At 41.5% G+C, this 12,452-nt stretch overlaps 2 protein-coding genes across 2 annotated transcripts; one reads left to right on the forward strand and one right to left on the reverse strand.

The window, feature by feature from the left end:
- The first annotated feature begins 1,773 nt into the window (after window positions 1–1,773).
- On the forward strand, window positions 1,774–5,107 carry ndufa6.S (NADH:ubiquinone oxidoreductase subunit A6 S homeolog). The gene is given in 3 exon segments (NM_001095501.2): window positions 1,774–1,936; window positions 3,167–3,282; window positions 4,835–5,107. Coding segments are annotated over 3 exon segments (384 nt in total). The 5' UTR covers window positions 1,774–1,800; the 3' UTR covers window positions 4,967–5,107.
- A 3,179-nt stretch (window positions 5,108–8,286) lies between these two features.
- On the reverse strand, window positions 8,287–12,452 carry smdt1.S (single-pass membrane protein with aspartate-rich tail 1 S homeolog). The gene is made up of 3 exons (NM_001094892.1): window positions 12,292–12,452; window positions 10,012–10,150; window positions 8,287–8,541 (listed from the first exon to the last, which is right to left on the reverse strand). The coding sequence occupies exons 1-2, from the start codon at window positions 12,445–12,447 to the stop codon at window positions 10,013–10,015; spliced, it is 294 nt and encodes a 97-aa protein (NP_001088361.1). The 5' UTR covers window positions 12,448–12,452; the 3' UTR covers window positions 8,287–8,541; window position 10,012.

Below are 12,452 nucleotides of genomic sequence, written 5' to 3' on the forward strand. Positions count from 1 at the left end.
AAGTCCCACAGTGAAGATAAGGATCTAATGGGTGGCACAAACCTCACTGCTGCTTTTAAAAAAAAAAATCTAGAAATCAAGGTTTCCTCAATAAGCCTTCTCTCCAGAATAGCAGACTATTCTGACAACTGTACACTCAATGTGCTCAGGCTAAGTCCCCTGTCCAGGCCCCGTTGAAGGAACTCAAGGATCTCCCTATGTGGCATAATATCTCTGATATGTATTCCAGACTTTAATAATGTATTGATGACTGCCTCCAACCATCCCTGCTGTGCTAACCTCATCCTCTCAGCTGCCAGGCCACTAGACTCAACGCTAAAGGATTTGGATGCCACAGATTCCCTTTGGAATTGGCCTGCCATGGAACATTCGTCTCAGCAGAGGATACCATGGCTGGCTTGGCTAATTCGGCAGAATTACTAAAGCCTCCATCTGAGTGTAAAAGATCTTCTGCAACACTTTGAAGATCATTGGGAAGTGGGAAAACATATGCCCACAAGCCTTCGAAGCCGTATCTACTAACCAATACTTAAGCCAGAGAGTCCTCCTTGCTACTACAACTAAAGCCATTGATCTTGCTGATAACTTAGTCAGATCTCCCGCTGCTCCAAGACAAAAAGTTGTGGCCAACCTAAAATCTGCCAGAGGTGCTAAGATCTTCTCCGGAGGCTCACCTCCTCTGGTCCTCTGTTCTATATCTTCTATCCAAATGGAAAGACCCTTAACTACTGACACCAAGGCTATAGACGGCTTGCACACGGCTCCTTTTGTCATATATAACCTTTTAAGCTCAGTGTCTATCCGCTTTTCCATTGGATGCTTCAATGCTGAGACATCATCAATTGGAAGAGCTGTCTTCCTGCACAACCTGGCCACTGGAGCAGTAAAAAAAAACTGCACCTGGAATCCGGCCCTAGAAAGAACCAAGTGAGTTCTAAAAAAAAATTATCTGGTCCGGACAGAACAGAAGAAAAAAAAAAAAAGACTGGGGAGGACAGTTGCTTTTGAATCTGAGCTGAATGCTGAGGATCAATTGCAAACTCACAGAACCGTTATGCCCATGTGCCCCCCCCCCCTCAAGCCGCTGACTAACTCAGAGTTAGAGAGCTGCAAAGCAGGAAGTAGTGTTCTGGCTATTATGTTACACATCCAGTCTAGGGTTGCCACCTTTATGTCTGGCTGAGACCGGGCGGGGGGCGTGTCTGTGACATCAGTGGGTGGGCCTGTGACATCAGTGGGCGGGGTTACGGTGCGGCGATTGGCCGATCGCCGTGTCAATCAAGGGAATCCCGGCCGGTTTTCCTTATTTGCAAAACCGGGCAGGAAGTATAGACCCGTGCAGCCCCTCAAAATACCGTGCTGTCCAGGTCAAAACTGGACAGGTGGTAACCCTAATCCAATCACTCCAGCCTTTATACATTACATTTGCCTAACTATATTTGAAACATTTGTTTTTATTTTGCACAGCCTATCTACTTACCCAGTTTTTATTTTTACACTGAAGTTGACTAAACTGTTCCTTTAAAAGAAAAGGTCACTGTCCAGGGCACATACTCAACTCCATTGTAAACTATACATTTTAAAAAATCTAATTTTTAGGGACAGGCAACATTTAAAATATCCCAGGCCGACTATCACACGGTAACAGAAACAACACACCGGAATTAAAAGTCAATGCAGATTGACGCTCAAGTAAGCGGAAATCCCTCCCCCCACCACCAATTGTAATGAAAACTCTTGGTCACCTTAGATCTGATTGGCTGGGACTTGATGCGCAGGCGCAGTCAATAGAGGGGAAAGATGGCGGCGTCCTCTGCTGCTGCTACAGCTCGCGCTGCCTCTGCTGTCAAACCAATACTGAGCAGAGACCTTGGAGAAGCAAAGCGGCGTGTTCGGGATCTGTACCGAGCCTGGTACAGAGAGGTGCCCAATTCTGGTGAGCTGCCATAGAACGGCTTGTGTGCAGTGTCCTGTCCCTGACCTCCAGCCCCTGTCACCTCTGTTCTACACTACTTTAAGCTTATGATTATTCGCAGCATTTATATTGTTGGCCATTTATAGCACTAAGAGATGTAAGTGTCGCAGAGTAATATGTCGCTGCTGATATGGCCAATCGTTCCACCCACTGTATCACTACCGGCTCGTCGGAAAAGTCACGGACACAAGGTTATTGGGGGGCACTGCAATAACAAAAAAACAAATCAGACATTTGTCAAGGTTAAGGATTTTGTTGAGGAAATAAAAAAATGGACAGTTTATACCTGTGCATAGCTAATGCTAATGGTTAACTGTGACATAAATCACCTGTCCACAGAGATCGTTTAAGGCTAAATGGGGCCCCAGGCAGGCTAGGGCCAACTTTAGAATCTAGAATAGAAGATTGTGTATAAAAAAGACGTCCCATTTCTATTGCCTGCAGTGTGGGTAGATGAAACTGATTGAACAAAACATCCATCTCTAGAAGCCAGCCTTCCCCCTATATTGATGTCTCTTGAATTGGGCAGATTAATGAGATGTGGGGCCCTACGCTACATCCAAACAGGATCCCCTTCTAGGCCACTGCTGGGATCAGATTTGTGCATATCCAGGCACTCTACACCAGTGGAACTGTAGACATCCGGGAGCACCCACACGCTTTGCCTGCCATCTTCGCTTAGCACGTGCTCCTGACTAGACCCAGCAGAGCAAATAAAAATAAATGTTAAAAGTAAAAGAAAATAGAAATAATAGTTGAAAAGTAAATAATAGCTGAGCCCCTGGTCATACTGGGCCCTTAGGCTATAGTCTAGGGTAGCCTGTGCATTACTCCACCACTAGGCAGCTAGTTGCAGAACCACCAATGCACCAAGTGCAACTTCACTTAGCAGGTTGGGCCCTTTGGATTAGGCAAACCCTAGGTGGGTCCTTAGTTCACCTAATCTGTAATATAGCCCTGCCTGTCCAGAGCAACTTGGCTGACTTTTTGTTGAGATGAATAAGAAGCAATGCATGTCAGCTAGCTGAAATTTTGATGGTTGCTATGTAATGTAAATCACATTCTCCAGTTAGTGTGTTTTGGGTGGCGCTGTATGGTCTAATGGCTCACAAAAGGGACCCAAAAATAAACATGATGCTGCAGCTATGCTGACAGACATGACCTTTATGAATGTACTGTCTTCCTTTGCAGTCCATGTGTTCCAGCTGGACATTACAGTCAAACAAGGAAGAGATAAGGTGCGGGAGATGTTTCAGAAAAATGCTCATGTCACAGACCTGAGAGTCATCGATATGCTTGTAATCAAGGTAAAACTAATCATTTATTGCTTCCACTTGAACAGCCTATTAACACTCTCCTTGTTATTTTTATGAACACACTGTTATTAGCAGTTTGTCCTATATGAGGGGACAACTACAAAACTTTAAATGTGTTTTGCAAAATGGAAAAAAAAAAGAATTCTAAGCAGCTTTCCAATTTATATCGCGTACCAGAAAACTCAAACTTTTAAAGTTTTTATTTGTTGATCAAGCATCTAGAAATAATGTATTTGTTGTGGCAATTAATGTGCCAAATGAATTGCCCTTTTCAGATTTCCAAGGGACAGTTTACTCACTTTTTCCCCAGCATTAATGCTGGAAAAGTACTTTGTGCCTATTGCTTGAATTAGAAAATATCTACTGTTTGTTTTGTTGTGCAACAAAGATAATTGTTGGGGAGCAAATGGGGAGGCCTCACAAGAGCCACCTCAGAATTGCCCCTGAGTGGAGAAATGACCAGAACTGCCCGTGGTGCTTCCCATTCACATAGGAGCAATAGGGAAATAAGAATGGAATAGTGGAATTCACATGATGGTGTTCTGGCTGATACTGTAAGCACAGGATTATGCATAATGAACTGTGATGGTTGCCCCCACACCATTATTAAAAAAAAAAGTAGAAAATACATTTTTCAGTTGTAGAATTATTTATTTCCAATGCATACTGTGTAAAATAGTATTAAAAATGTTAAAAAAATCAAGACCATGTCCTGTAAGTACCTTAAACTTTAAAATACATCTGCATTAAGTAGTTGTGTGGTATTTCAGCTCTTTATGACCCCACATCATATCATAAAAGATCTAGATTGAGAGCCAGATATGGGAGGAAAGGGATGGGTGTACAGAGATGTGGCAGTTTCATATAAGGAGATCTAACTTGACAGCCAGAAATGAGAGGAAAGGGATACGTGTATAGAGATCTGGCAGTTTCATATAACGAGATCTATCTTGACAGCCAGATATGGGAGGAAAGAGATGTTTATAGAGATCTGGCCGTTTCATATAAGAAGATCTAGCTTGACAGCCAGATATGGGAGGAAAGAGATGTTTATAGAGATCTGGCCGTTTCATATAAGAAGATCTAGCTTGACAGCCAGATATGGGAGGAAAGGGATGGGTGTACAGAGATCTGGCAGTTTCATTAAGGAGATCTAGCTCGACAGTGAGATATGGGAGGAACGGGTTAAGTGTACAGAGAGATGGTGTCAGTTTATTGCTATTAGTCATACAGCAATGGGCGACTGTAGGGCCTCCATATAGGACTTCAACTTGGCCTCAGTTTTCAGTAGGATGCAGGTAACTGATGCCCATCAACATCTGGAGGGCCTCTGATTGCCCATGACCATATCAGGACAACACTTAAGAACCTAGGAAAGCCTTGGAAGGAGATCATCTTCTTAATCTCATGTATCCGTATTTCCGTTATTGGGGGAGAATTTTAAAAAATGTTAATAAGGCTATATGATAAATCAAGAGCAAAGCATTGTATTTAATGACAAACAATTGAATATGGAATTTACTAAACTCTTCTGCCTCTCTAGGGTAAAATGGAACTTGAAGAGACAATAAAAGTGTGGAAGCAAAGAACGCACATTATGCGCTACTTCCACGAGACTGAGACTCCGCGGCCTACAGATTTCCTCTCAAAATTTTATGCTGGACAAGACCCCTAAATGTACAAATATCATTTATTGTGCTAATAAACTGGTGTGAATTGTCCACCTTAAGTCAGTGTTCTGTGGAATGAAGGACTATTTTATCCAAATACAAAGGCTTAATTTGTACCTTAAAATAAAGTAACTGTTATAATGAAATACTACAGTGAGTTTTGTAGAGCTAACATTTGCTGTGTTTTTTCTTTTTGGAGGAGTAGGTTATACTTGGCAGCTTTAGGGACAGACAGTAGAAATATTGGCTGACAAGTGCATGAGTTTAAAGGACAAGGAAAGGCAAAAAAATAAAATCCCATTTTTACTTTCTTTAATGAAAAAGAAACCTATCTCCAATATACTTTAATTAAAAAATGTGTACCGTTTTTATAAGAAACCGTTTATGACGATCCCTAAGCAGCCCAGACCACACTGAGCATGTGCAGGGTCAGGAAAGATGTATAACAAAGTTACAAGATGACAGCCCCCTGTGACCAACTTTGAAAGCATAAATCATTTGTTTGATTAGGCTTGTGGTGCAGTAAGTTCATGCTTATGTTTAGTATACAAAATACAGCATTTCTAGCCTTATTCTATTTTAGACTTTCCTTGTCCTTAAGGCAATAGGCTGCAAACAGTCACACCAATTCTTGCTAATGACTAGTTGTTTATATATGAGCAAATCTGCATTTACCCAGCAACCAACTGTATCTGTCTGCACTGTTCTATGGGCAGTGTCCAAAATGATATTAGTATGCTCATTATAGGGGTGGTTCAACTTTAGGGCTAGTCCACACGAGGAGATTCGGGGAGATTTTGTCGCCTGGCGACTAATCGCCTCGTCTTTTGCGTGACTATCTCCCCAAACTGCCTCAGCGTTTTTCCCCATAGGCTGCAACGCAAAGTTGCCTGTGCTAATGCACACGCGGCGATGCGTTTTCAATAGTCGCCCAAAGTTGCCTCAGTGAGGCAACTTTGTCAGAAAACAATATATACTTTTTTATATACTTTTCATCCCAGCGCCACACTAGATGAGCTTGTTCCTTCTAATCATGGATGCCATTGTGTCTCTTAGAAAGAACTGATAGTTAGAAAAGCCATGTTTATTATACATCATAGTGACCATATACCCTCAAGCTTATTTTTCAGTCTGTTTTTATAATGTACTGAGGTCCAAAATACACTTTTGCTTTCTGAAGTCTATACACTTTCATTATTTTGCAGGTTACAGCTAAAGGTGGCCATACACAGGCCGATAAAAGCTGCCGACAGACCGAGTCGGCAGCTTATTGGCCCGTGTATGGGGGCCCCCGACGGGCTTCCCCGATCGAGATCTGGCCGAAAGTCGGCCAGATCTCGATCGGATGGGACAGAAAATCCCGTCGGATCGCGGCCGCATCTGTTCGTTGATGCGGTCCCGCGATCTGACCGCCCGTTTGCGAACGTGAAGGATCCGATCGTTGGGCCCTAGGGCACACGATCGGATCAGCCCGATATTGCCCACCTCAAGGTGGGCATATCGGAGGGAGATCCGCTCGTTTGGCGACATCGCCAAACGAGCGGATCTATCCGTGTATGGCCACCTTTAGTATCCATAAGTATTGTGAATCTTTCATTATTTACCTTAGTCCCACTTAGTAGTAGTAGTAGTAGTAGTAGTAGTAGTAGTAGAGTAGTAGCCTGCATACAGTATATTATATGCAAACAGTCATAGCCTTACATTTAGGGTAATGTCACACCTGGAGACTCGGGGAGACTAATCGCCTCTTCTTTGGGGCGACTAATCTCCCCAAACTGCTTCCCCCTGTCTTACACCTGCTACAATGAAAAAAACGCCTGCGGCATGGCACTCGCCCGAAGTTTCCTCGTGAGGCAACTTCAGAAAACGAAGCACTGCGAGTGCCATGCCACAGGCGTTTTTTCACTATGACAGGCTGAAGCCGTTCAGGGAGATTAGTCGCCCCCTAAAGAAGAGGCGATTAGTCGCCTAGGCAACTAAATCTCCCCAAATCTCCAGGTGTGACCTTACCCTTAGCTGGACCAGTCTGTGCAATTCCTTTTGTGCAGATTCTGTATGGATTAAAAAGAGATGATTGTGCTTCCATTGAAGCAGTTCTTTAAAGAAAAAAAAAAGCCTATATCCCAGTGCTTATCCATGCAATTAAGGTAATAACTTCAACATAAGCACCAATTATGATGTTCTTTTTATTGTGCAGGGAATGTCTGCTTTAGGGGTGCCATGGGTGGATTTGTTATATTTTTTGGTGGCAGGCCCAGTTATTTGCCAGGCTCAAGCCCAGCTGCCACATTTAAAAGGCCAGGTCAACATACAGTTGTGTTCAGTATAATAGCAGTCCGACATCACTAACCTGAATGATCACTGTTTTAGGTTGAAATAATATTTCTACATAGCAAATAATTTACTACTAGGTGTAGTAGAGCAATAGAAAACCAACAGACATGACATGCATACTGCTGATTCAGTGTAATTAAATCAATTGAGGCTTGTTCCAAATAATAGCAGTGTGGTGTTAAATTAGTGATGTCATTCCTTGTGAAAAAACAGGTGTCAATTACGGCCCCTATTTAAAGAAGGAAGGCAGCAAATGTTGGGCATGAGTAAAAATTGGTAGTTTCCGACTTTGTTCAGAAGAACAGCATACTTTGATTAAAAAGTTGATTGGAGAAAACATATAAAGAAGTGCAGAAAATGATAGGCTGCTCAGCAGGTCCAGACTGGCAATCTGGGGATCCTGGCAAATTAGTAGCAGAGGGACTGCTGTAAGATTAATAGAAGAAAACCGGCACTCAGAGCTCAATGCATGCGGGCAAAGCCCTGCGTGTTTATTACAACGTTATGTTTCGGGGGCGGGCCCCTTCGTCAGACCTTGGTTTACCAGTATATGACCTTCCTTCCTTCACCTTCTATTTATTGTGATTATTTTTTAAGCAGGAGATACTATGCAGGGGGGTTTTCTGTGCACTGGCAATTAAATGATCTACCTCGCAAGGATCAAACTGGATTAGCTGCAATTTCACAGTTTGCCTTGTTTAGCCGGTTAAAATAGACAAAGAGTATGTTTAGAGCAAGTTCTATTCATTAAACTCATGTTGAACAAAGGTATACCGCTTCTTTAATTTATATACCCACATGGGTATACGGGAATGGTGTGTCGAGCAAGGCTTGGGAGAAGGCAAGTTAGCGCTGACCGACATCACTTATCTGCTAAATATGTATAAGTTCAAATATGTAGAGAAGTGTGAAAATAATACCTATGGATAAACATAATGTATTAACATTTCCAAGTGGTACATTAACCAGTAAGAAGAGACGAACACAGATATCATTTATAACAGATATTTATTACTATCACCCTAAAACACCACATGCTTCTTTCACCTTGCAACCCAAGCGAGAACATCCCCCAAATGGTAGAGGCAAAACGAATAATATCAGTTTGTTTTATAAACATGCAGCAAATCATTGGTGTAGCTTCAGTGTAAATTGGGCTGCAGCATCTTCAGTCCTGTCCATTTCAGAAGACAAAGATCCACGCTCGTATGATAAGGCTTGTTGTGAACAATGTATTGACAAAGTTCTGTAAAACCAGAGAAAGAAAGTAATTGTTACCACACAGCAGCATTGTATCAATACAGAACAGCATTTTAAGGGGCTGCTCACTTTTTTTTCAATTGTCTTTCCAGAAATATACTGTTTCAGTTGCTTTCCATCTTTTATTTTTTACCATTTTTCCAAAATTGAAGTTTAATGTTCGTGTCTCTGGTGTCTCAGTCTGGCAGCTCAGTGATACAGGAGCACATTCTGAACTGTTACAATTTGCTACGTTAGTGGAGACATTTGCCAGCGGTATCTGTGGAATATTAGCAACTATTATATCAATTCTAAGGGCTTTAGCACACGGGCAGATTCGGGGAGATTTCGTCTCCTGGCGACTAATCGCCTCTTTCCTCGTGAGGCAATTTCGGATGACTCCCCGAGTGCACCAGGCACAGGGGGAAGGCAGTTTGGGGAGATTGTCGCCCCGCAGGTAGGGTTGCCACCCGGCCGGTATTACAAATTTACCGGCAATGTAGCTGCCGGTAAATTTGTAAAACCCTTAAAAAGACCCCCTCGGCCAGCCCCCAATCCCCTGTAAACTTACCTTGTCCTTCGGTTCTTGTCCGCGCCGTGGCCCGCCCCTTTAGCGGCATAATCCCGCCCCTTTACGTCACACCACGCCCCCTTTTCCTACCCACCAGCCGGATTTTTTTTTGGGAAAAGGTGGCAACCCTACCCGCAGGTGACTAAATGTCCCCGTGTGCTAGCTCCCTAACAGCTGCCTTTCATGAAATTCGGGGATTCTGCTCAGCAGCACCAAAGATAAGAAATGTATTAACTAAATGCATCAATTTAGAATTTAGAGTCTGTGACCTCCCCCCGAGCTGCTTTAGAAAGACATAAAAGAATTTAAACGTTACACTTCATTATTAGAAAAACTGTCACAAATAGAAAATAGAAGGTAATTGGAAAAAGTCTTTCTGGTGAGCTATCTTAGAGGGGTAGTTCACCTTTAAACACTTTTTTTCAGTTCAGATTGTTCACTTGAAATAAAGACTTTTTGCAATTACTGTCTATTTTCTATTTGTGACCTTTTTTCTAATATTTCTAATAAGTTTCATTTTTCACCTTCTAAACCAACTCTGGGGGGTGTCACCGACTTTTTAACTGTTGATACATTTAATTGATACATTTGTTATTTTGTTCCTGCTGAGCAGAATCCCCATTAAAGGCAGAGAATTTATACAAAATTTATATAAAATGTACCAACTAATTGTATCAACTAAATGTAGCAGATTGTAACAGCTCAGACTCTCCTGGATCACTGAGCTGCCAGACTGAAACACCAGAGACACAAACATTACATTTTAACTTACATTTTTGGAAAACAGTAAAAGACAAAAGATGGAAAGCAAATGAAAAAGTTCTGTTTGTGGTGAACAATCTGAAAACAAATGAACAGCCCCTTTAAATATTCTCTAGCTCATCCCTTCTGACTGAAGCCACTCACCTTAATCGTCATCATCATCGTCCTCTGGAACAAAGATATCATGCTCCTCCAGAACGGCTGCAAAGTTCTTACTAATAAGGGTTCCTATGTACAGGAATGGGATGACCACGGTAAACACTCGAAGAAGACCAAAGCTAACCTGGAGAGTAATGCATGGGTTACCAGTGTATAAAATACACATAAATAATTAATGAAAGCTTATTGTAATGAATTACTACAAGAAGTAAAAGGCATCGGTAATTGGCTGATAGAAGTTAGTCAGCATCCTGCAGTGTTCGTGGCTTCTCAAAGACATCATGAATGTATTCTTATTATGCAGACTGTATCTTATTTGGATTTGAGTGCACCTGCCACTAACTACCACACAAAATGCATTATTAATAGAAATAAAATAGTTGATTGAAAGATAAAAACTGATAAATAAGGTTCAGTTCCATCCAAATGTTCTGTGTTCCACCTTAAATCAGTTACACAGATCTCCGCTTATGAAAAATGGCAATATTCTACAATGCAGAAGCAAACACATTATATTTCTCTCTCAAACCCATTTAACAAGTGACACCTCATCAAGTAAATGTTTGCATTTGAGAACACTGCCAAGCAAGGGTTTTTATAAATACTGATTAGTGGGGAAACTCTGCAAATATCAGACTATGAAATACACCAAATTACTGATCCCCACAGCAAAATCATTTTAGGTCCCCCCACCCCAACCTCTGGGAATTAGGCATTTATATAAACATATACTGAGAGTTGGTGATCTCCTTGACCCCCCAGCAGTCACTGTTTCTGCTTGCTCTATAGTTAAACCCCTGATATGCAATATGTACAATAGAATAAGTGAGCCATAGAACAGATACATCATTGGGCAGGGCTGAGAATGTAAATCTTCCTATAACTGAATAGTTTTGGCAGGACTGACGATTCATTCAAATACTTCTCTGTACTGCCGGCTGGTTCTGTAACCAGTAAATTTTAAAGGAACAGTAACATCAAAAAATTAAAGTGTTTTAAAGTAATAAAAATATAATGCAGTGTTGCCCTGCCCTGATAAAACTGCTGCTTTGCTTCAGAAACACTACTATTGTTTATATAAATAAGCTGCTGTGTAGCAATGGGGGGCAAGCATTCAAAGGAGAAAAAGATCAGGTTACACAGCAGATAACAGATAATCTCTGTAGAACATAATGTTGTTATCTGTTATCCACTATTTAACCTGTGCCATACAGCCTTTTTTCAATTTCCGCAATTGCTACACAGCAGCTTGTTGATATGATCTATAGTAGTGTTTCTGAACACTGATCCTTTAAGTCCTGAAACCTGTCATTGGTATCTACTAATGGTGCATGTTGTCTGGATATCTGCAGCAGGATGTATTAGAATAATCCCTTCAATTACTATTGTAGGACTGTACAATTTAAATTACACGCCCCCATTTCCCCAAAAAACAGAGCCGTACCCGACAGTACAAGAGTCTGTGGTCCTCTGTCTCAAATTAGTCTTTAATAAATAATTACTACAGAGTGAATTGATAGATATATAGATAGAGTAGATAGATGATAGATAAATAGAGTAGATAGATGATAGATAAATAGAGTAGATAGATGATAAGAGTAGATAGATGATAGAGTAGATAGAGTAGATAGATAGATAGATAGATAGATAGATAGATAGATAGATAGATAGATAGATAGATAGAACAAGCTATAGCTATTCAGGAGATGTTACTGAACCCCAGTTTGCCTGTTGGCTCCACACATCATTATATTACATATTATTGAATATAATCCAGCCCAGGGATTGGTCATCAATCAGATTATCAACCCACTTCTTGCTACCTGTTGGCCAGTACAGTAATAAAGAGATCATATATAATACTGTAATTGTAAATTGTTTTTTTATTACATTTTTCTTTAATAGACTAATAATGAGTAGTAGTTCATACAAAAACATCTGTCAGTGTAGTTGGTTGGCAGTTTGGCCATGCTATTCTGGAATCCTAACGCATCTCTGTCCTTTTTTCAGGCTGAAATCTGGGGTCCCTTCCGCACACTTTACTATGTGTGTAATACACGAGCAGTGCTATCAATCCCAGCATGCCCTTGGTGAGCCCCCCCATAATTCATAACTATATAGTATATAGCTTTAGCGATGGTAAACGTTGACATTATTTAACGTCGTAAATGTACACAGGAAAGTATAAAGTAGGAGCGGTCCTACAGAGAGGACAATGCGGAAGACGCAGCATGTACTACAGGGCTGGTCAGTAGAAATACTCACTTTTTCCGGTTTTGGTAAAATGGCCCCAGCGCTGGAAGCTATTACTGTCCGACAGGGTACGACCGCCGTCGACTGCTTTGGTCTTGCCAAGAGGCCCCCTGCTCTCGCTGCCGCTCTGAAGCCCGCTACAGAAAGGACACCCATTCTAGCCGCCATGTTTA

Source organism: Xenopus laevis, chromosome 4S (assembly GCF_017654675.1).
Source record: "Xenopus laevis strain J_2021 chromosome 4S, Xenopus_laevis_v10.1, whole genome shotgun sequence".
In the NCBI taxonomy this organism is placed as follows: Eukaryota; Metazoa; Chordata; class Amphibia; order Anura; family Pipidae; genus Xenopus; species Xenopus laevis.